Raw genomic sequence first — 25390 nt, forward strand, 5'->3', positions numbered from 1 at the left:
CAGTCTTCAAATGCAGTGCATAGGGGGAGAACCCAATACATTTAAAACTCCACCGTGGAATTGCACTGGGCGAGATATTTAGATAAAAAGGAACACATTTGTAGTTCCCTTTTCATACTGAACTACAGTCGATTTTGGTTTAAATACTTGACATCAGCAGACAGGAAAAACAAGCACACATCCTGGAGTAAGTGCAGGCAGAGGAAATAATGAACCATGAATGGAACAAATCTTTCCAAAAATGATAGTCAGTGTCTGCTGAAAGTAAAATCTGACAAATTTTGTCAGGAGCAAAAAGAAAATTAATTAAATGGTGTCAATTGAATTAACTACTTGACATCACATAGACTAAGATCGTTTAAAATCTAAGAGGAATTAGCTAAGATGTAGTAGATGCATGCCACTGATAATTGATGTATGTACCTCAGGAAAGCAAATGCAGCTGAGATAGTGGAGTAAACAACTCAGAGTTTGGAAGGGATTGATTTCCCTCGAGGAAACACTGTTATGCTTGTCATTTAAGAAAACAAATGCACACTGAACAGAAATACTGAATGAGGCTGTCTGCTCACATCTGTCTGTAATATCACACCTTGCATACACCGACACTGCAGACAAAGAGTGGTTCTAAAATCAGCACCATGATACTCAAAAGTGGTATCTTGGAGGGAAAAAAAACATAATTTTTCATTCTATGCATCAGTCCATACCATATAGGTTGCTCTTCACAAAGCCACTGGTTTATGGCACTGCACATCGACAGAAGTGCAGTGCCATCAGAGAAGGCAATTTTCGACGTGTCACATGTGTACTCTCAAAAACAAATCGAACATTTCAGGCCGGCTGACAAGTCCCACACAGTGGGAGACGATCCGTGTTGGACAGAAGGAGGGTGGGGGGTGGTCTGAGGAGGCAGAACATGTAAGACACATGAGATACAAGTGGCAGAAGAAGCAAACAGAGTCTGACGCTTTAATTAGTTTTCTTTTGGTCTTTTGTTGTACCTCTAAACCCTCTCCACTTGCTTTTGCAAGAAGGAGTTATTAATTCGAACACAGCTGACCTGTGTCATTAGTCTCACCTGTGTTGATTATCCCTGTGTGTATTTAGTCTCTGTGTTTCTTTCGCTCTGTGTCAGTTCATTATCGTTTGTTGGTGTGGATGTCCGTTCATGTCTGTGTTTCCTCGTTGCTTCCTGTTTCTCCTGATGGACTTTGTTTTTTGATAGTTTTGTCTTTCTAACTTCTTTTAGCCGAAATAAATAGTTGTATTATAATTGGGGTTTTTTTCATAACTTTAATTGGATTCGTTAATCTGCAATTGGGTCCAGTTCCCTGTTTTTCAACGCAATGTGACAACTCTGGTTCACATGCATTAATGAAGATCGCAGGGATTGTTACTTTAAAACTGACTGCATTACGTCTGTTAGTTTAACTGCATGTGCATCTGTGTGGCGATAAACTAGCGTGTTTGTTCTTAAAGCCTGAAAGAAAAAGTGTTTTTGTTTCCGTAACTCTCTCTAACTCTTGGTTGTACAACAGACAAAACACGGTGTAGAAGTGAAGCTCAAATTGAAAGCGATGGGAGTCTCACATCACCTATCAACTCCTTTCCCTTCAGCTCATGTCTGTCGACATCTTTGGAAACAACATGTGAGTGACGTAAAGGCTGCTAGCAATCAAATGTACTGTCACATAATGACGGCTTCAGTCTGAGTTTATTCAGAATTAGCTCTTAATAACACAAAACCCAAACATGCTGGAGCTGTGCAGGGAGAAAGCACAAACAGAGTTAGCAAACCTCCTGTATTATGGTAATGAGAACACAGGCAAGGCAAACAAAATGGAGAGCAAAAGAGCTAAAAAACACCCTAAAAATAATTGCAGCGAAACAACAGGAAATAAATGATTTTCATTTCAAAGTTTAACACCACAGGCTACAGTCTCGCACTTCTCCCTGCTGGTGACTTGATATTTACCAGTGAAAAACAGGCTGCACACGGAGGAGAGGGAAAACAAATGAATAAATTATCATGTTTTCTATTCTGAGACAGACAGAAGTGTAGGGAGGGGGCTATATGAGTGGATGGAGGGAGAAGGAGAAGGAAACAGAAGATGGAGAGCGGAAGCTCAAGAAGAAAGAGGTTTGTGTAGGTAAGGAAGACATGAGTAAAAATAAGCGGGGTAGAGGGGTTGAGGGAATAAAGAGGAAGGGGGAGATGGAATTGTAGCAAAAAGAAAAAGGGGGAGAGAAGGAAGGAAGAGAGGGAGGCAGATATTGGTACGACTGTGTTGCCGGCCAGATATGATGAATGGCCTGCAGATAGCACAGTACAGCTGAATGCAAACATCTCAATTGTGTGCTCTCTGCCTTCTGTAATTCATCATTTGCTTTTTCACCACGGCTGTGTTATTCTCTCAGATCCAGCGAATGAGAAAGTGGAGGCAGAATGAGGGAACAGATAAATCACTAATGAACACAAATGAAACCTGATAATATTAAACACTTTATCCTGGTGTTAGAGAAGCCAGACATCAGATTGTCACCCTGTTGACCTATAATCTAATGATTTAGCTACAGACATGTTCATTATTGTCCGATGTAGTCCATCCCTTGCCCCCTGTGAGAAAACAATACCGTCTTGTGCTATAGTTAAACATTTTCTGATGTCTCAACTTTATTTAATAAGGATGTTTATGGTTCAGTATCTGAACACAACATATTTCGTCTAATTTTAAAAAACAGTTAACTGCTTGTCTTTAAAGCTTAACTTTTTTTACTATTAGTGCAAATAGTGCAAAAACTAATTCTTGACAAGAGAGATAAACTTATTGCTCTCTTGTCATGGGGAATATTTTCTAGAACTACAGTAAAAACATCAAACAGTCTACCAGTGAGCTTTCTTTAAAAAACAACAGTTGCAGATAAAAGATTAGCTCTGTAAATAAATCAGCGTAATAAGTCAATTAAAACCGATAACTCTAACCTTGTAACCTTTGAAAATAGGGCAGAGAGGGAAAAAAGCAAACTCAGCTAATGGCATTATTTAAAGGTGACCTTTGGGGATTTAATTTAAATAAACAACCATGGTCGACTCTTGACACCTGCAGCCGTCAACACTTGGACCATGGATAATAATTCTAAAAGGGAACAACCAGATATATCCCATGCATTAGGGCCATATATATGCATTAAAGCAAAGACGCCCATGAGCTAGTTCAGGCGCTCAACTTAAGCTGCACTGATTTAAATGCTATTTTCTCACAGTAGGGGGGTGTTAAGATATCACACCATCACTTCTCAAATTTCTGCTTGTAAATTAATACTGTGAGAAGTGATTAGGTCAGAGCCAAACACACACCTCGGCAGTACGCAGGAAGTGCACTGGCAACACTCCAGCTATCACTTCCATAACTTCCAGTTTATACAGACTTACATGTTACAGTTACTGGCTCTTTTTAACTATTTTTGTTTCCTTTTTTTAACATTTTTATATTTTTATCTAATTTCATTTTGCACTGTGTGATTTTCTTCTGCTATCTTGCTTTGCTGCTTGTAACACTGTGCATTTCTCCGTTTGCGAGATGAATAAAGGATTATCTCATCTTATCTTATCTGGACATGAACCAGCGACCCTCCAGATTCAGACCCATGTTCCTACAGACTGAGCTTCTTACTGTGTCAAAAGTTCAGTTTTTGTGCAAATGTTGAGACCACCATGAAACCTCTCCCTGGCTGAGTTCCTTCTATCTACAACTACAAAGTCATGGCACAGATAGATGTAAGAGAAGGCGTATTAATAACTACATCCAGCTTTTCCTTTATGTATCTGGGTTAAATCTGTGTAATTAAAGCTCTGCTGCAGAGAAGAACAGAGCAAACAGGAAACAGATGAAAAGAGAGGCAGGCTGTGCGTTGAAGTCTTTGCATAATGACTTGTTTCATACTGTCTGTAGTCTTATTGTGTCTTTGTCATCAGCCATATTTCCATCCTTATATATCCATCTGCTATTGTCTTACACCATAACTTTTCTCTAATCCATCTTTCACACGGGCTGGTCTTTGCCACCTCTAGAAAAAGGAGAAGGAAAAATAGTGTAAATCTCTGAGCAGCCGTTAAAGGTAGAAACTGCTCTGCCAAGCAGAAAGGGTTCTAGGGGTCTATTGCTACTTAAGCTTATTTTAATGAGACACTATGCATACATTTAGAGGCAAATTGGAAGTGTTATGTGCTTATTAGCCTAAAAAACAGTCCTCAGTGCAAACGATTACTAGCAGTAAAGGGAAAATGTATTATGTTCTTCAAAGAGTTGATGGTAACCAAAGCTCTTTCATAGAGGAGTTGCCCCAAACCTTTCAATCGTCGTGGTAAAAATCTATTTTTGTGTAGAGGGTCTGGAGCGGATGGCAATGAGAGTGTTATTTCATCTGGATGACCTGCATTTGTTAGCTCGCTTCAGGAAAAAAGTTCATTTCTATCTGGTGCTCATTATCTATCTGGTGCTGGAAATGAACTTGTAAAAAACATGAGAATAAAGTTAAATGCAGGACAATGACTCAGGTTCATGGCGCTTTATTATCATGTTTGCAATACCCTAAAGGACAGATGGCAGCAAGTCATGGCCAATTCATGAGCAGATAAAACCCAATCTTTAAAAAAACATTACCTCAACTATATATTTCCTTATTTTTTCTATTCTGCCCTCACTATATTTTAACTCAAATCTTTTCTACTCCCTCCTAGTTTCCCCGTCTCTTTCAGTCCTATTTTCTACCGCTCAATCTCAGATTTTCTCCCCTTTCCATCCCTCCTGTTCGCTCCTTCTGTTACTCTCTCATAGCACGAGCTTCCGATCCCCTTGCTCAAACATTAAATGGTTGTTGGCAGTGCCACTGATTGATCGTGCGGCAGCCTATTAGTCCACAGGCCAGCTCCAATTGCCTGCACCGAGAAGGCCTGTAAGGCAATCTGAGAACCATCCTTGTTGCTGCGCAGTCTGTTCTACTCTCTGAATATGGATCAGCTTTTTTGTGGTCGCTAAGCAGGCACACAACAAATGCATCACACACATGCAAGTCAGAAATCCCTTCATGTCTGACAACAGAACCCTCCACAAATGGGGTTAGGTTTTCAAATAAGACACATGTAAATGTTGAAAATACAAAAGAAACTGCATTTTTTTTCTACTTATGATTGAACACACATATATTAAGGCTGGATTGCAACAAATAAGAGCCGTCTTTACATTTTTATTCCAACTTGTCTGGGGCAAAAAAATCTTCTGGGGGAGGTATATGATTAGGCCACAAATGTTCTATTTTAGTCCCAAACACCAAATGAAACAGAAACTACCTTTAAAGATGTCGGTAGTGAACTAAGTGAACTTTTGTTGTTATATTTGTTAACTCCACTTTGCTATTCACAGTGATCAAGTAAGCAAATGCTCTTAAAGAGGCAAGAAAAACCATGATTTGTGGTTGACCAAGGCCTGTAATAAGCTCCTTGACAAAATGTCACCCTGAATGAAATGATTGCCCGGTGGTGCAGTGGTTTGCTCAGTTGCAGATGCTGCATTGCCCATAGGTCTGAATGTGGCTGTCTGTCTGTCTGTCTCTATGTGTTGTCCCTGTGATTGACTGGGGAACAGTCCAGGATGTACCCTGTGGCCTCTTGCCCGATGACAGCTTGGATCGGCTCCAGCCCACCGTGACCTCCAGTGGGAAAAAGTGGTATAAGGATGGATGAAATGATTGGATAACTAACATGACTTCCTTAAACCTGCATGCATTATTACAACTCCCATGAGGGAGTGTGGTCCACATCCTAGAAAGCAGGCAGGAATTGCAGATATAAGGTAGTTGGAAATGTGCTAATCTCCTCTCCATAAAACTCATTCGAACAGTAGTTTTACACATGCACAAAATGGACTGAAAATGAAGTGTGCTGCATGATGTGTGAATGCAATTGCTGAACTTTTCAGTATGACTTTAGCAGACTGTTTCCCTACTTATTAGCCAATGTGTGAAGGAAGCAGGTAAAAAAAAAGTCAGGAAAATTCACTGCAGGAGAGCGGCATTACTTGGTCACAGGTTTGGAAGGTGGACGTCGGTTTCTTTGTAAAGCAATAGTGTGAAAATATGAACAAATGAAACATTTTATCAAAGGAAGGCAGTGCACTACCTAGTTTATACTCCTGAGAACTCGTTGTGTTTAACTTATTTATGGATTTTTAACATAAATGGGAAAATAGAATTAAGGGAAATATTATTAAAATATATGCCAATGACAATATAAAACATTATCTAATGCTGGCAAAACAGCATTTTACTAAAACACTAAAAATCAATTGCCTACAGCATATAAAACTGTCTTGGGACGTGTCTGCTCTCAGACACTTATTTGCATAAAACAACAGAAATAAACATAAGTGGGCGGTCGACTGTGTCTACTGCTCTATCACTTTGGATATTTTTTTTTTTTCAGCACGGCAACCCAAGGAAGTAGCTGTCATTCTTGTTTTTTTTTCTCATAATGATGAATTTACAATATATCTGGTAAGAGCTACAACCTATGACTGTGGGGGCTGAGATGTGTGACAGATCAATACATCAGGAAATGTGATGTCAGCTTGCTAATGTCTTTGGGCATGTTTGTCGATTACCATGACAGTCTGCTTGCTAGTTTAAAGACGTGTACAGAAAAACAACTTACCCTCTTGTGCCTCTTTGAGTTGTCTTCATGCCTGATAAAGCTTCGAGGACTTGTACCACTTTAACAGGTGAATAGTGAGACATGTGAGCACAAAAAGGCAACTTCTCAAAAACGTTTTTTTGAGCGAGCGTAGACGAGCACTTCTGACCGAGACATTCCTGAGTCCACACAATAGACAGAAGAGAGGAAAAGGAAACGTATTGAACCTTTTTCGTGATAAATGTTAAATACTGCTAAAGGTCAGAAAAAGACACAGACCCAGGAAAAAAACAGATAAAGAGAAGAGACAAGATAAACCGGAGGCAAAGAGGCATGGATATGATGAGAACATAAAGAGGAGGTAAAGAAAGTAAAGGTTAAGGAAGCAAGCTGACCGGACGTTCCAGATAAAACAGAGGATGGCGAGACTGAGAGTTGAGAAACTAGGGCACAGGTGGGAGGAAACAGCACGCTGCTGTTCTTTCAAGTTAAGCCATCATAACCACCATTGCCCAAACGCTGCCTGCCAGGACTCACAGCCTCGTCCCCTGGCACCATCGCACCTTTCAGAGCTTCACTCCACAATGCGTATCCATCTGTCTTTCACTTCTCTCAATGCTGGCAGATGGCAAAAGACTTATAGACATTTATAATTTTCCCACCAAAAAGTTCTCTATAGGTCGCAGTTTTTCTAACATTTGGAATTCTGTCTGTGCTCTGCTGTACCTGTACCTCCCATAACTGGGACGCTCCCCTCAGTCTTCAGTGGTTTCCACTTTTGTGGGTCATCTTTTGCTAAAGTCTCTTTGGAAGCTGTCAGTAGTGACAGGTTCCAAAAGGCAAACACACACGGCAACACAGAAGAACACTTTCTATTTTTATACTTAACAGAGGCTGTTTTCAATTGCTTCCTTGGAGTGGTTTCATCGAAAGAGATCAAATGTCAAGCACAAACTGAAGGTTCTGTCCCCACCACAGGCTGTATTGATTCAATAACAAACTCCTATTAGTGTCTGGGAAGAACTCGTTATCATCACCTACATCATTTTTATCACTTCTCATCTTATTGGAAGTATTCTTTTTTGTTATTTGCTGCAGATATTCTGCCACTAGGAAGCCATGGAAGCAAGCCAACACCTTAACATTCTGCTTTTAAATTGGCAGGGCACACTTATACAGACGTGACTCACACAGATGTGAATTTTCAACATAGAAGGGGGAGCCTTTGTCCTGTATGAAATGGAAAATGTGCACTTTTTCGGCTCGTTACAAACTGTTTGCTTCACAGCTTGACATAGTTAATTATAGCAGAGTCTGTGCCACCAGCTTTTTGAACCATTTTGTTTTATTCACACACTTTAAATAGGTGAGTTTAGCCTCAGTCAGCTATCCTCATATTTGACAAAATGTCTCAATGAATATGAACACGTTGTGAGTAAAAGCTTAGGCAGGATGACAAAGCAACATCCTTTGTTGCACCCACAACAGCACAGCGCATGAAAAGAAACATCCTCTATATCACAGGACGAAAAAAAAACGTGTGATGAAACTATTGCTGCATCATTTCACAACATCAGAGTGATCACTGAGGAAAAGTTGATGTAGCTTAAAGAACTTCTAAAGGATAATCTCCACACAGACTGTCATACTATAAATCTGTGGTTGTGTGATTTAACTCCAAAGTGTAATTGATACAGTCGTCATATCAAATCAGAAAACGACTTCCAACTCAGACTATTGCTTTTTTTCCTTCTCCTTGAATGAATTTTCAGACCCCAGTACTGTGTTATAACCATAGACCCATACACTCCGTTTTCCTGCATCTGTCTATCCCACTTTCCATACCCAACACAGTTTTGAAAGATGTCTGTTCAACATGAGTCTGGTTTTGCTTGGAGTTTCTGCCTCAATATAAAGAAGAGTAAAAAGTGTATCTGGAGAAAATGACCAACCCTGTCTTTGAGACAACTAACCACACAGTGTACAAATACAGTGTTATGCTTTTCTATTCTAAACACACATTCTAACAGAATTGTCTCTTATTTCATGCCACTCTTCAACAAGATTTGTGTCTTTTACGTTCATCCACTCTTTCATTTTCAGTTTTTTTTTTTTTCAATTGCTCCAACAAACACCAGTGACATTTTACAACTGTTGAACTTGACACTATGTTACCCCTCGATCAAAAGTATAAAAGGTCAGTGCCTGACAACAGCAGAACTTTTCTCTGCAAACACATCTTATCTTCTCAGCCTTGAATAATAATAGGCATGACTCATTCATTTTCTTATTTGACCGGTCATTGTGGGGGAAAGGCACATGCTCAACGTCATACGGCTCTAAAAAATGTGTGCTCTGATAATCATATACTGATTTCAAAATTAGTGCCACATCACATGAGTGAAGGTTAAGTAACACTTCCTTTGTAAAGGACTAAAGGGCATCTTTTGAAGATGCCACACATGCAGTTAGGATCCTCGGGCCCTTCGGAGGAAAGTGTAGAAAATGTGTACTTTATAAGCTACTAGCCATGAAATCGTCTTGCTCACTTGTTTCACAAGTTGTTTTTTTCACGTGCTGATGTGCTGTTGACATATTCATTGGAATGAAGAGTTAATAAGGGCTGTATTCTTTGTAATCTTAATCCTTAAGCTTTTAACGATTTCTCAGTTTTGGAAATCCACAGTTTTGACTCAGCTTGTTTTGCCCGATTCAGATTTTTTTGCATTTGTCTTCATTGTATTTGTTTTGTGAAGTAAAGACCACTTATGCTCATCTCTTTTTTGTCCGGTTCATCTCTCCTCCTGGGTCTCATTGTGGTGACCCAGGAGGTGCATATGTGTTTGCACCACGATTTAAACGGACCGTAAGATGACAACATATTTTCTGAGCCAACAAGGGATTGAGAAACAAACTGCTGCAGTCAGTCGTGTCAAAGTAACTCCATTCACATTGTGTCCATGCTGCATGCCTACGAATGAGTGTTTTTTTGTTTAATTCTTACTGAAAGCTGCCACTGCCAGTATGAGAGTGACCACAATGGAGATCCAGGAAACCCACAGAGCCTTCTTTCTGTAGCTCTGAGCCTCGTGTGGTTTCAGGCGCATGCTGCTCTCCAGAAGACCTGCAAGGAGACATAAAAACTCTGTTACAACAACACTCTTCATTTTCATTTGTATGTGTTTAGTAATGTTCATTGTTGGAATTATTTGATCATGGTACACAACCAGAGAAAAAAATGAGTGTTCATTTGACCTTTTCCAGCACTTTGGTTTGAATAAAACTCATCCTGGAGTTCCTTTTGCAACAACAATGAGTTGACATTCAACTTAGGTGGCTAAAGATCAGCCTTTTAAATCACCAAGTAATCCTGATTATAGATAAATTCAAGAACCAAGGGGTTGTATTTTAGTTATAATGTCAAAGCTACTGTTGCATGAGTAAATCGTATAAGGCTGGAGGTTACTGTGACACACAATCATTCAAAACTGTAAACAACACTGAACAAAAAAACACAATTTATTTATTGTATCCTGATATTGCAAGTGAGACTACCACATTTCCCCATTTCATAATCTAGTTATTATAAAAACTCAATGTTCGCATTGCTATTTCCAGTGGGAGGTCAGGAGTCAAGCTCTGCTACACAAGTGCTTCATGAACTGATATTTTAAACCAGCTATAATCAACCAACTTCAAGAGGTCTAGGAGTTAGGAATCTACACTAGCCGACTAAACAATTCAACGATTTACTGTAGGTTAAATTCATTTATTATAGCCCACAGGTGGACATTTGTTGTATGTAAGCAGCTACCTGCCATAAACTGGGGCAGTAGCTGCCATAATACACTGCACAGATGTAAACTAGCACAGTGGACAACCAGCCTCTGACCAGAGCAATGTGTAACTGGTCAGAATATGTCACCAAACATCTTTTGAAATGACTGAGTTTGACAACCACAAAAGTCTGCTTTAATCTCAGATGCTATGTAAGACACATTTCCGCTGCTCAGTTATCCAATTAGCATACATTTCCTAGCCTTGTTTCTGTGTGAGAAGTCTTCGCCTGAAGTCACAGACATAACAGCCCTGGGCTCTTTCATTGTTATAAAGTGAGGCTCTGCAGATTCATACAATATTTATAACTCTGAACCTTTTCACCCAAAAGAGCTTTTAATGTATCTGTCGACATTCTATCCAGCAATCTGTCCCAAGCACTATGGCAAAGTGTGTCACCTGTGAAATATCCTGAGTCACTGAAGGTGTCCAGACTACAAGATATTCCACAATAACAGGCGGATAATGAGAACTAATTAGGAAGAAAACAACTTCTTTTTTAAAACCTTTTAACCTTGTGAAACAGATTCAGTAATCATATGAGTAAGTTGCTTGGAGAGGAATTACTGCACTAAAAGGGCACACATTTCTATTTTCCTGTTATAAAATACCTTGTTGAAATTATAATGAGACATTCATCAGACACGTCCTTTATATCTTCCAAATATATTTAAATAAATTACATATCTATGAATTTAATTCATCATAATAACTCAATGTCTCATCCTGCACTAAGGTGCGCTTACTCATTTCTCAACAAATAAAGAAGCGTTACCAAAGCTGACGATCCAATCAAAGCCATCTTCATGTTTTGTCCCACCTTCTATCTAGTGATTGGTTTGATCCTGCTCTAGTTGGAAATATGTCACGACACTGCAGCGAAATACTCACAAAGCTCTTTTTCACCTTGTTAGGTGAATCTGATTCATGAGTAGTGTAATGAGATATTGTTGATAAGATATAAAAACGTGTGTAGATTTCAGCTTTTGCAGCACAGATGTTGCCCTGTATAGTGTGTTTGTGTTTTATCATGTTAAAAAGAATGTTTCTGTCTTCATTTGGTAGAGTGGAATATTTAGAGTTAAACAATATTGGCTGATTTGGTTAATTGTTTTCCATTGACTTAAATTAACACAGCTTCAGCAGTGATATTGTGTCTCGCCATGGGAGAAGGTGCCGCAAAAAAACAAACAAACACGTCCACCATGCTCTTGAATTTGTTTTACAGACCGAGTTACTTTGAGCATCGCTGGAATCTTTGCCTGTTTCTACCTTGTGAAAAACATCCAAACTGGGTCACTTTTGATAAAAGTTTTTCTTCTCAGTATTTGTCAGGTTGCCACATTGTTTGATCACCTGGAGTGATGGCTTAAGCTTGCACAAACTCATACACATCAGCCAATCACCCCTGGAGGTTCACAAAGCAGCTGTCCTCTACATCAGACAAAGGAAACATTTTGATCAAGTACTTAATACTGAACAACAAAAACTAACACGATTTTAGAAACAATATGATGTGACTTGCAGGGCATACGTGCACAGAGAGGGCTGTGGAGCGGTGTGTGTGTGCATGTGTGTGTTTGCGTGTGTTGTTGTTGTTATATGGAATCCTGCCAGAAACAACAGCTGATTGGGAGCTGCAAAAGTCACATGTTTGTGCCAAATCTAACCGTTTAGGACTTCAAGGAGAACTACAGAGTTTCTGTGCTTCACTTCCATGAATTGAAGGATCCACAAAAGACAGATTGTCAAAGACTGGTAGAAATAAAAGAGACGCAGAGGCTGAGTTATCCCACTTTGTATTTGTTGTGTTCCTTTTTAACTCTTGTTGGCTTGATTCAAAGTACGGGTCAAGCACAAATACAATACTTTCAAGAATTCTTAATCATACATCACCCTTCTCAATGCAGCAGAGAAGTGGTTCACATGATTTGAGAACTGACCTTTGCATGTAAATGCTCTCCTCAAACTTAGAAAACACCTTATATCATTAAGATGTTTTTTTTTCGTTATTATTGGGGCAACCTGTTACATGTTAACTTAAAAAAGCCCTTGTTTCAGTTCATTTGAAAAGCTTTCCATTTTTCATCACATAGTATTGAAAATAACCCTCTAAATAGATCAGGTGCTTTGATTAGATTTTCTTCCCTTTTCTCATGTTGTTTTTGTCTGGGACTATTTGTCTGGAGTGGGTGTAGACAGAAGCAGACAATGCAGACAGAGCATCCAGAGGGAATTGTTGCTGTTACTAGAATATGATCCCTCACCAGGTTCCCACCAGCGAAAACCTTGCCAACAGTTTCTGTCTGTCTGCCAGAGTTTGCGCTCAAAGCCATGTACAATAAAACTTCAGCTGACTTTTGTTCAATTCAGAAAACTCCAAGCTACAACTGTCAGAAACGACTTTGAATCCAACCACATACAGAGTCTCATGTGTAAAATAATACAATTGCACTGTGTCAAAATGTTCAACTCCTGTAGCCTTCCTCTGAGTTTAACTGCGGGAGGCAAAACAAAGTGTGAATGTAATCACTATAGAAATCTGCCAAATACTGTAAGCAGATTGTAGCTTTACTGAGAAAATCTCTTTGAGGACTTAAACTTGACGTCTTTAGTTGGGTGCATACTTATCAGCCTTAGCTTTATAATCCATTACGTTCAGTGTCATTCTCACTTTGAATTCATTAAAACATGAACAATGTGTTGACATGCAGGGGAGAAAACACCACAACCAGCCTTTTGATCATCTTGGCACGCGCTTACAGCAAACTCTCATTCAGTTCTTGACTTTATGAATCAAGTTGTTCATTTCTCCGAAAATGAAAGGAAATCACATGTCTCGTTCTTGATAGGAATCAAACATTAGTCTGAGGGTGAAGAGAAAGATCAATTTACTTAAAGAGCTGAAAATTTTGTCACACTTGGTAGCTGTGTCCTTTGTGTGTGGGTGCATTTGTGTGTGTGTATGTGTAAAGTAGACTCATTTTAATAAGACACAGTTTCTCATAGGATTGATTTGACACCTGAATTTTGAACGTTGATACAACAGTAGGTCAATCAAATCATATCGCAACCTTTGTTGTTGTAAAACAAAGTCCTCCTAGTCAACGAAAATGATGTAATTTCATGTTTTTAATAACAAAACTTACAGGCTAACTCCTGCACACTGTGCCAATTGCACAAGTATGTTGACAACATTTCCGTATTAAAACATTTCGGATAGCTGTGTGCAACTTAGACTGTGTCTTCTCTCTGCTCCTCGTCTGCTTTGGATGAGAAATGCAACAAACTTCTGCATCTTTATGAGACCCCAAAATGATTTGAGAAAACCTGCCATCTGCAATTTGACAGACAAGAAATGAGCATTTGCTGACCTGAGAATTGTGGACGGCCCACATCTGCTCTCTTTCTGTCACTCCCTGCAGCTTTGCTTTAAAAATACAACTACAGCTCTGTTTATTAAAGATAGGGTATATAGGTAATTTTCTCCAAATACACTTTTCAAGATTTTGGTTGAAATTGTCTTTAGGTCCTGACAGAAATTAATAACTCATTTGCTCTGAAAAAGAAACAAAAATATTCATCTATTGCTGGTAAACACGTAAAAATGTCGACCAATGTTGGTACTCGACCACGTTTTATAAACCAATCAAGCCTCTCTACCCTGCATGCATGAGCCCACACTCAAAGCATGAGCTGAAATCTGCTTCTGGACCAATGGCGCTCGTGCATGTACAGTAAGTGAGGGGCGGGGCTTTTGAGGGGAGTACAGAGGGGAGGGGGTGAGTGAATATGGAGAACGGAGAGGATGCTACTTACAGAATCATGCTGGTTTTCGAAAATTACCAACCCTACCTTTAAGCTTTGGTACTTTTTGACGATATTGATCATTAAAGAAACAAAGGTTTATTGGTTAAAAACATATGGTGATCTAAAAGTATCAACACATTTCGACAAACTAAGTTTGTGAGTGTAAATTTATACTTCAGAATGATTAGAAGTCAAATTAAGTTTGTTGGACTGCAACAAAAAACAATAAAACTGTAGTGTTATACAATGTAGTTGACATTTCTCAATTGCACAATACACCTCTTATGACCTCTGGCTTGACATGCTTTTAAAAGACCTTTAGCTGATTTTCTAAGGACATTAGCACAGCTTCCAACCCAGAAATGGTCAGAGCACGAGTAAAGTTTGTGGAAACAAACCCTCCTATCCTCATTAAAAGTAATACAACTTTGCTGGCTGAGATTTATACATGGGAAGAAAAACCGAGTGCAGAGTTTCTTGGAACCATTTTAGACAAACTGACCAGTGTGTGTGCCCCCGTGTGCCTCTGCATGTGTGTGTGTGCGTGTGTAGTATTGCAGAGGGGGAAGTGAGACATCATGCTTAAATCACTTTGCTCACATGATCGCTGGCTTGAGGGATCAGACAGGGAGGCATGTGCTCAACATCTCCTCATGTATCTCTTTGTAACACGCACAAGTTTGTGTGGGTGGATGTGTGTGTGTATTCATATTTCTCTCCTTGTCACATCTTTGTTCCTTAATAAAAAAAACATCAGCTGTAATGACTCGACACTTTACACACATATTTACAAGAATAGGGAAAGCCACAAAGCATAACTAAGTACAAAACTCCAGGCTGGAGTGTGACCTAACAGAGATTAAAACTCTTGAATTCCTCATCCTTACCTTGAGCTTTTTTACTTTAATGTTATTTTGCTTAAATGTACCACATGTCATACCAACAGACGAACATATCGATAGAAACACTTGCAAAGATGAGCAGGCTTGAAAGTCTGCACTGTTTCCTCACAGCAATGGCAGTGACTTTTATGTAAATAGGAGAGAAATAAGGAATGTGGAAAAGGGATTCAGATGGAGGGAGTGTGAATGTGTGAAATATAATGTGTGGGTGTGTGTGTGTGTGTGTGTGTGTGTGTGTGTGTGTGTGTGTGTGTGTGTGTGATGTGTGTTAGAGTTTATTTAAAGCTTGGTGTTTCTACATCTATTTCAGTAGCTGCATGTAAAAAAAAAGTCATCCTTGATTTCTGCTGATCATTCTGTTATTGTTTCCATGAGATGAGCTGTTTATTTCTATCATCTCACCTGACATTACAAACAACATCAACACAAGTGAACACACGGTTAAAGGTGCACTCCACAACATATTACAATCTCTCTAAATTACCAGCAGAATAGCAGTCACCCCTGTTAAAACAGTATTATAATGACAATACTGGTTTAAGGGGGGGGGGGGGGGGGATAATCCATGTGATGTCATATTGATGTCATCAGTGTTGGTTATTAATCAGACTAAATTAAATACAGATTCTTCTATGTAACCTAAACAATCTGATGTCAATCAAACTAAGTTAGGCCCTGTGTCCACCATTTGTTCAAGGTGCCAGTGTCTTTTTGAATGGTTTTCAATGAGGACAGATCTTCGGAGCATCAAGCGGACACCTGGAGTATAGCGCTCCGCCCTTTTTTTGTGCGGCTCCTCCAAGTGCTTAAGTTGAAAACTGCTCAACTTGTCAGAACCGTGCTGTTGACTTCACTGACACTCATTTTCAAATATTAGGTATTCCCTGAATTGTTGCCTCTTTACTCACATTCTCTTCTGATCAGGAAAAAAATAATCTCAACTATAACACATAGTAAAAAACCAACAGGGCATGTCGGTCATACAGCACCTGTTGCAAACAGACTGTTGTCATAAAGACAGGGCAGACGTGTAGCACTTCTTTTCCCAGTGCACAAACGCTTCATGCAAGCGCTCCTGAGTGCACAGCCAGCACTTTTTTGCCTGGAAAAATGCTAGGTGGACACAGGGTCTTACAGCATGCTGCAGAAACAGCATTTACTTACATTTTTCCAGACCGAAAATTGATCAATATGATTTACAGCAGTTAAAAGACAGCAGGATTAGATTTTTCAATAGAAAAAATATGTATAGGCCACATGTACAGGTAAAGAATTGTATCTGGGGCTCAGTTATAGAGTCGGCGCATCCCTCAACCTGAAGGTCAGTGGTTCAATCCCAGCTCCTGCTGCAACATGACAATGTGTCCTTGGCAAGACAATTAACCTCAAGTTGCTCCCACTGCTGTGTCAGCAGCGTGTAAATGTGTATGAATTGATATAAGTGATTGATTTTTATTGACTGAAACTTTACATACAGCCTCCGCCATCAGTGCTTAATTCTGGTGTGAATGGGCAGGTGTGACCTGTGGTGATTAAAGTGCTTTGAGTTATCAGGAATACAGTATGTAAAGTTGCTGTTTCATAAATGTTGTCTTTTTGTTTTGTGTATTTATATAAGCCCTGTGTATATAAAAGTCATTATCTGACATCTCATTGGTCATGTAAAGCCAGTTAAAGCTGAGAACATCTTTAACCCAATAGCATCTATCCATCATCCATCAATGGGACCTTTTAGTTCATCTTCTACAGATAATGCTGTCAGTTGACTGCATCTTCCCATGTAAACCACATAGCTTTTGCAACACAGAATTCAATAATCATTTCAGATTATTTTATCACTTCCCCATCCAGTAAATTTGCATGTCTTAAACAAACTGCCTGCCTTAACAGGCTTAGTGGACTGTTGTTTAACAGAGGCCCCCTTGTTATGTGGAATTGACTGCATCACTAGTTTTCTGCATGTTGCATAAATTATGACTGGGATTATATGACTATGAACTCACACACTCATGTGTTGAACCAAATACAAGACCATAAGTAAGGGTTAATTTGGCGAGCCTGTGGCTGGTACCAAAATCAAGCTTTGAAACATGACTTGTGAGTCTGAGAGACAAACAAGCAAGCAGACAACTTGGAAGCAAAATATTATGAAATAAATGAATGAAAAGACTATAATCAATTCAACAATGTTTAAAAATTTAACTCAACTTTTGCCTCGCTCCATGAATCCTGCTGATGTAGGACGATCATAAATTATTCAATTGAGAGCCGACTAAAAATATCTCCAACGGGTAAAAATACCCCTCCCATCATCTCAGCCCACCTAACCTGACGCACACACATCCACACCCAGGCAACTTTTAAAATCATGACAGGAATGTATAAAGTTACCTTCTCCCTCCACACTGTCTGTGATTTTCATCTCCTGGCCCGTGTTTGACGCCTCCAGCTGACTGGGGGTTTTGGCTTGCTGGTGGTGGTTGTTGGTGAAGCCATCCGGGGCGCACTGGCCGTTCCGCACTGTGGCCGGGCATGGACCCACGATAGTCGGGTCTGGGACAGGGTAGGACTCCTGGGTTGCCGGGTCTGTCATTGTTGCTGCAGTTACTGGTTTGATTTCAGGCTCCAAGGCAGACAAAGATGATGATGATGATGATGATGATGGAGATAGAAAGATTCACGCCGGTTCGCTGAGTGCAGCAGCCATCCAGCGCGTCCAATAAGCCACCGGTTTCGACTCAGTTGCGAAGAAGGGGAGCACAGAAGAGATGGCGATAAGAGAAGATGGAAGATAAAAGGTTTTTTGTTTTTTTTTAATCTCCCCAGCATCAGCCGCCAACCAACTCCCTGTGTTTAAAGTCCACAGTGCATGAGCAGCTCTGCAGCCTCAGTAAACACTCCGCCCGGCTGAACCACTTACAGACAGTTTAGGGTTAGATGCGGCGATGTGATAAACTGCTGGGATCTACTGAGACTCTGACAGGCGGTGCCAGCAAGTTTTTCTTTCCTCCTCCCATTCCTCCTTCTCTCCGCCCCTCAAAGCTCATCTCCGAAAAACATTACAGGCCACTGCATGATATTAAAAGTAACTTTCTAGCCCGAAAGAGTCTAAAAGAGTTTAAATTAAAGATTTTTTTAATGTTTATTTAACAAACAAACCTTGCCAAAATGTTTTTTTCTCCTTTTTTTGTATTTTTTTTATGCCAGTCTACTCGGTTTTTTTTTAATTATTATTGATCCTATTTCATATACTAACTTTTTAAATTTACATAATTTCTTTCTTTTTATGTTAATGTTTGTATGTATAAAATCCAACCAAATACCACCAAGGATTTGTAAAATAGTGTGATTTTTGAATAACGACACGTTCCTACAAGAAAATAAAAGAGTAGCACTTAAAATGTGATGACAACTCCAGAGGCACTGTATTTTAAATACTTTGGCTTATTTACCGTCAACTCCTTACGTGGACTTTACCAGTCTACGTGACCATACATTGTAAGTAGGCTACATGCATTTTATTAGTTTAAAAGAGAAGTGCTTTTAAAGATGTTGATTTTTAACAGACATTTGACTTTGAGCAATGATACTGCTCAATCCTTTAGTTGTCAGCCACGAGGTGGCGGCAAAACACACGACTGTGAATGAACGGAATGAAAACAAATGTGGTGGGGGGAGCTCTAATTATTGCTCAGATTCTCTGTCATTTCCTATTCATTGTGCATGTCAGGTCAGTCAGCAATATGTGGCTGCAGCTTATAAAAGCATACTACGCATGCACAGTGTGTAAATAATCATAACCAAATGAGCTATTAGCCCTAATTCTGAGCCAGCATGAAGAAGGCAGTCATCTATTTTGGTGGATGAGGTGTGGTAGGGTGTTAATAGAGGTTTTATTGTTTTGATATCGACTAGCCTATGAATGGCTTCATATTGGCTACACACAGCAATAACTTATCTCCTGCCGTAATGCCTGGGTAATGAATGACCAGGGTGTCACAGCAGCAGTCACTAACCTGTCGGTCACTGGTTTCTGACTGAGGGCGAAGAGTGAATTTGTTCGATTTGCACTTAGTTACAGCAAGTGAACGCTGGAAGCCGATCTCCAGTTTCCCTGAGGGTAATCACAAGGATGAAGGTTGATATCCATAATCATATTTTACCAAGGGAGTGGCCTGATTTGAAGCAGGTAGGCAACCAGAGACACAAACTCACCAAAGATCTGAGAGGTTGTTTTTTTGTTTGTTTGTTTGTTTTTAATAGCCTAAGGCAAATCACAATCAATAGGATGTCTTTCATGCGGTTGAGTGGGTTTAAAAGAAACACATTTTGTTTGTACAGCTCTATACAGCAGGCAGAGCTTCACTTTAATTCAATGCTATTGAAAGGCAGTAAAATAGAAGTGTAGACTTGTCCCATTGGAGTGTCAACGGGGAGTTTAACAGCTCACTCCATAAATCTGTGTTCTCTATGGATGGTTAAACTTTAATCAATATGTGGCTCTGGCCTCGCTTTCCCCTGTCCTATCTGCTTCTGCTCTTATGTCTGTGTCACTGTGGAGGCCGACCCTTAGCTAATCATTTCCCACGTTTAGTACAGAGTAGAAAGTCGGTGATTGGAGCCTTGAGGGCCGAAGATACATCCATGTATCTTTGTTGACTGTTCTCATATGAGAGCTCATATACTCAGTCACATGAAGCCATCACCCTCCCTTAAGCTTTCTATGCATCATCTTTTACATGAATAAAATGAACAAGTACAGTAAATATAATAAGATGGACATGTGTTGTACATATTCTTGTTTTGAGCTCTGAATAGCTTCTCTGCTGGAGATCTGATTTAAATCCACACAAGCAGATTGTTGGCAGCGCTCAGACATTGGTGTGATACAGCTTAACTAATCGGCTATTCACATGATCTTGACTCACCACTTAAATGTCTAAGGCACGAGCTGCAGATTTCTGAAACACGTCTTGATGTATCTTATATGTAAGCATGTCTCTGGATAATGTTGGTCAATAGATTGGCATTCCACCTGCATATAATGAATGCATCATTTTTGGAGAGGTTTGAACATGTAATCAGTTCAATTTTTCAGACTTTCCCATAAGAATATAAACAGCAACAAAGCATCAGAGTCAGAACGATATTCATTCTGTTTTTAGCTGTTCAACAAAGCCTGGTCACTCAGGACCTCAAATAAAACATAATGTTTTTATTTCTAAATGTCTTTAGTTTTTATTGTTAAGCTGGGAAGCATCCATCTAAACTGACAAAATAGATTCACACCTTAAGTATATAGAAGGGTGTTGAACCTATCTGGCATTATAGAAAGCTGCATTTTCTCTGTGGTACCAACAAAGTACAGTGCTGCAGATCTGTCCTGATGTGAAAAAATGGGGCTTTACTGGCTGTGCTCCCAACGTAGATCATTTTCAGCTTCATCTGTATGCAAAGGAGTCAGCAGCCTCAGATGGCTTTCGCTTTGTTTTATCCGGTGTGTTACATAAGATAGTTCTCGAAGATAAAGACAGAACCCCTTACAGATGGGAGAACACAATCAATAAAAGGTCTTCCTCAGAGTGATGCCTGGGGGAACTAACCTACACCTATTTAAAATGTAGTTTCTACATCTTAATAAAATAAAACAGACATTACATCCATGCATTGAATGTGTCTTTTTAGTACCTGCTACTTTCAGATAAACAACATCATTCTCTACTTTTTTCTCCTTTATGTTCCAGAGGTATGGATATGATGGATTTGTGCAGCTTCATCATCATTGCAAGGTGAGACGCCTTTTCTTGAATATGCTGTCGGATTACAGCTAAAGGGGCCCTGATACAGAAATGCATCCAATGCAGAGGAAACAGCAGGTTCCTTCTGCAGGCTGCGCCAGACCCTGTGGGCCTGTCCGCCTGGTCCTCACCCTGTGAGCTGCTGAAGAACTCAGCACGGAGCCACTACATCAGCAAAAGATCACACTTCAGATAGCTCTCTGAAGCAGTGAAACCTTCAGTGGCAGATGTGGGTTGAGCCTTTGCCATCAGCAGACAGCACATAAGGAGGGATAGTTGAATGTGTCTCACTGATGCCTTTAGACACAAGTCATGTCTGGCACTGAACATCTGCTCTCTTGGTGAGGATGTTAAACAAGAGGTTGGAGACTCAAGGTCACACAGGTGCAGGTACAGATGTTGATTGTAAATTTGCAGCTGAGTATAAATCAGTGTTGGTTTTCTGTACATCAGAATGAATCAGCTGTCTGCTGCCATCATCTGGTTGTTTTTTGAAGTGTTATCGAAACATATCAAACTATGTCAACATTTTAAGGGACTATTATTCTTTATGTAAAAGTATAGATGGTATAAAGTTTCAATAGGTTATATATATATATATATATATATATATATTCAATAGGTTTTCATTCAGCCTTTGCAATACCAGCTCAAAAGCAAAGTGGATAAGCTGACCCTGGATAGCAAAAGCAAATAATTTGATAAAAAGAGAGTCATAGCATTAATTTAATTAAGCTTATTTACGAAACGTAAATCTTGAGCAATGATTTGAAAGAGGATGGGTCAGCGAAGTCTTTCTGCAGGTATGGAGAAGGCTGTGTCCCTCCAGGTTCGATGCTTGGTTCTAAGAAGTAGAGACAAGACGGAAGAACAGTGGCTCCAGGAAGGAGTGTGACAGATTAGGAGGTCGTTAAAGTTTGAGTGCGCATGGTAGTTGATGGATTTGTAAGTGAGGAGCAGGATTTTGAATTGGACTCGCGGTAAGGGAGCAAATGGAGATTTTGCAGGACAGAGGTGTTGTGAGAATGATGGATGTGCAGACAGGCAGCAGAGAATCTGGATTTATTGATGTTTAGTGAAGACTTTGGATGATGTGCCGGAAAGGATGCTATTTCAGTTGTCAAGTCTGGATGTAATTAAATCATGGATCAGTGTTTCAGCAGCAGATAAGGGGAGTAATTGACAGGAATTAACTGCTTTGATGCAGTTTAAACTGTGCTTTACTGTCCAAAGGCTGATGTCTTGAAGAAAATACAACAAGGTCAGAATACCTGCAGACACAGACAGAGCCACAGCCACAGTCCTATGTGGTGTAGTTAATATGTATTGAATGAATTTGTTATTTTAATGGAAAATGTTCACTTTATGCCTTTTACAAATAGCAGAACCAAATACAAGGACAGCAAGATGTCTAGACTGCTGATAAAAGTGTATTAATGTGATTTTTCAGGGTGAAGCACAAATGATGAAGGATGGGAAGCTGTTCCGAGTAATTCAAGAAAACTGCTGGGACGCTCATGCACGCATTAGAGACATGGACCAACATGGTAAATGCAGTTTTTAGATCAGAAAGACAGCATTGAGTTATATTGTATTTTTTTTCTAGATGACAATGTTTCTTCTTTTAACTTTGAGGTGTCACAGTTCAGGCCCTTTCTACAGTTCCTGTGATGTTCAGTTATTGGGTAAGTGCACACAAAGCCTGTGAGAACTTGGAAACAAAAACAATAGATGTGTTTTATTGATGTGTGCTTAAAACCTGGAACATTGAGTTGTTTTCTTTACCTGAGATTACTGAGCTGCACCTACCTATTCCTGTTGAAGAGCAAAATATATTTCAGGCTCTTTTTGTAAGGATCCACTGGCGTTTGGTTCAAAAAGTAAATTCCTCATCATTTATATGAGCATGAAAACCAGGATAAGCTTTTATTAGTGTGTTTATTTTGCAGGCCAAACCTCATGACACACTGGATCTTTGCGTCCTTTTAAATGACGATTTGGCACAGACAGTACGTAGCCACCCCAAGAGGTTTGTGGGCCTGGGCACTCTGCCCATGCAAGCTCCTGACCTAGCAGTGCTGGAGATGACCCGCTGCGTGAAGGAGCTTGGTTTCCCTGGGGTGCAGCTGGGCTCACATATCAACAACTGGGAACTCAGCGCCACTGAACTCTATCCCTTCTATGCTGTAAGACAAAGGATGTGCACTTTAAGCTTACATGATGACATAATGTTGTAAATGTTACTCTGTCTGCATTGGTTTGAATGATTTGCTCCTGACTTGCACAGCAATCTTTTGTATTCAGAGGTCACTCACTCATCTACCATAAATACTGATTTAGAAGTTGTGTCTTCCATGTAGGCAGCTGAGGAGCTGGGCTGCTCCATATTTGTGCACCCGTGGGACATGCAGACAGATGGGAGGATGGCTAAGTATTGGCTGCCCTGGCTGGTGGGTGAGGGAGAGTAGGAACAGGGGATATTGAATTCCTCATCGTCAATAGAACATAGGATGCACTTCTCTCATGGCATACACTCCCTATAAGATAGAAATGGACCCAAATCTAATTTTGTATGCATGACTAACCAAACCACTGAACACAAACTTACATTATACTAACTTTTCCCCTCTACGATAGTTAAAGTCCTCAAACCAAATCAGTGTATTTTCACAATGGTATTGATTCTAGTTGATGCAATGTGATCAAGGCCAATATCAACTAATTTTTGTTGACTTATTTTGATAACACTAACATTCGCTTTTTGCCTCTTCCTTACTATACAGGCATGCCAACAGAGACAACCATGGCTATTTGCTCAATGATATTTGGAGGTGTCTTTGAGAGATTTCCCAAATTGAAAGTCTGCTTTGCACATGGAGGTATGGTACTGACTAGATGTTTCATTGAATTAAACAAAGTCACAGCAGCATAACATTAGCACTAAGGTGTCAAGTTCAATGTATTCTCACTTCATGCTCAATTAAAGATGCAACAAGCCTGTGCTGTTGTTTGACCTTAACTGTGACTATGATTACAGGGGGATCTTTTCCGTATACCGTTGGTAGAATTGAACACGGCCACACAGTCCGTCCTGACCTGTGTGCTATTGACAACAAGATCTCCCCCAGGAAATACCTTGGTTCTTTCTACACCGATTCCCTCGTTCATGATCCCATTGCCCTGAAGCTACTCATTGATGTTATTGGAAAAGTGAGCATAAATTCACTTGTTTTGGTCAGAGAGGGCAAACTGAAAGGAAACTGAGGGAGTATTGACAGTTTTTAGCACCGAGGATATTTGGAAAGTCATCTTAATAAAACACAAAAACTGTGTACCCAGGCTCACAAAAGTAGCAGAGTGCTCTTTGAAAGTGCAGTCAGTTGCTCCAGAATGGTTGTATTGATGACATTCCTAGTTGATAGACAGCTTTGAATATGAGCATGTGTTCATTAGATGTTCAACCTGACAACAGTTTGAAGTGCATCTATTTTTTCTTTAGGATAAAGTGATGCTAGGAACAGATTATCCATTCCCACTGGGGGAGCTGCAGCCTGGATCACTCATCGAGTCAATGGAGGAATTTGATGACAAATTAAAGGTATCAGTATTTTTCTACCCTAGCTTCAGTATTGTTGTTTTACAATGAATGGACTCTGAAACAATGTGGAACAAATTTATTGGCAGAAGAGAAAATGACTAAATGAGTAAATGTGTCAGGTATGATGCTCCAAGTCTGAGGATGAGCATGCTGACTCGAACGTCACTTAAATCCTTGAAATGGGAGCTTCTTGGAGTGCGGATTGTTTTGCTTTTCTTTACCTGTTTATGTTTTTTGGATCCAGCACCCATTGAAGAATGTGTGTGTCTTTTGTTTTTAATCAGCCCACAATAACATGTATTTGAGTATGCAACACTTGAAACTAAAATACTGTGCATTAATGTATAAATATACGTTTAAATTAGTGTTTTTTTATTGACATTCCTGTTTCTAATTTGCTTACACTTTTATTTTGTAGGATAAAATACTTGCTGGAAATGCACTGGAGTTTTTGGGCCTGAAAAGAGAGCAATTTGAGTAACAGAATAATCTGCGATACAAGCTGCTATGACTCAATCAGAGTGAAGATGTATAGTTTGACTATTTAAAAACATGTATAACAAGCTTTTATGAAAACCAACTTAATTTGTGTTTCATAACACATTTCATAAAAAATGTTATCCTGTGTTATTGAAATTGTATTTCTTTAAACTCGTAATAAATTGCATGCACCTCTGAGAAGATACAATTAATGCTGTTAAGTCTTTATTTAAATCGTCATGTTCTTTCTATGTTTGAGGTCGCCTTTATTGTG

At 39.6% G+C, this 25390-nt stretch overlaps 2 protein-coding genes across 3 annotated transcripts in view; one reads left to right on the forward strand and one right to left on the reverse strand.

The window, feature by feature from the left end:
• The window catches only part of LOC306833052 (transmembrane protein 163a-like), a 68045-nt gene extending 50204 nt beyond the window's left edge, over positions 1-17841 (reverse strand). The window contains exons 1-2 of the mRNA XM_079358108.1: positions 17632-17841; positions 9696-9815 (exon numbers count right to left, since the gene is read on the reverse strand). Coding sequence (XP_079214234.1) covers positions 9696-9815; positions 17632-17833 — 322 coding nt within the window. The 5' untranslated portion in view covers positions 17834-17841. The remainder of the gene's footprint in view (positions 1-9695; positions 9816-17631) is intronic.
• A 1366-nt stretch (positions 17842-19207) lies between these two features.
• On the forward strand, positions 19208-25324 carry acmsd (aminocarboxymuconate semialdehyde decarboxylase). 2 transcript variants are annotated; one of them, XM_079358106.1, is made up of 10 exons: positions 19208-19429; positions 20985-21029; positions 22489-22585; positions 22674-22723; positions 22988-23224; positions 23399-23492; positions 23822-23917; positions 24076-24248; positions 24538-24636; positions 25055-25324. In XM_079358106.1, the coding sequence occupies exons 1-10, from the start codon at positions 19373-19375 to the stop codon at positions 25115-25117; spliced, it is 1011 nt and encodes a 336-aa protein (XP_079214232.1). In that variant the 5' UTR covers positions 19208-19372; the 3' UTR covers positions 25118-25324. The 2 variants fall into 2 exon arrangements, with proteins under 2 accessions (XP_079214232.1, XP_079214233.1); XM_079358107.1 differs by lacking the exon at positions 22988-23224.
• Positions 25325-25390: the final 66 nt, after the last annotated feature.

Source organism: Symphodus melops (genome assembly GCF_947650265.1).
Source record: "Symphodus melops genome assembly, chromosome: 12".
Classification (NCBI taxonomy): domain Eukaryota; kingdom Metazoa; phylum Chordata; class Actinopteri; order Labriformes; family Labridae; genus Symphodus; species Symphodus melops.

Coding starts and splice junctions, on each gene's coding strand:
- acmsd (XM_079358106.1), top strand. CDS start 19,373: ATGAAGGTTGATATCCATAATCATATTTTACCAAGGGAGTGGCCTGAT. Junction 21,030..22,488: donor AGCTTCATCATCATTGCAAG/GTGAGACGCCTT, acceptor GTGATTTTTCAG/GGTGAAGCACAAATGATGAA. Junction 24,249..24,537: donor TCATTGATGTTATTGGAAAA/GTGAGCATAAAT, acceptor TTTTTTCTTTAG/GATAAAGTGATGCTAGGAAC.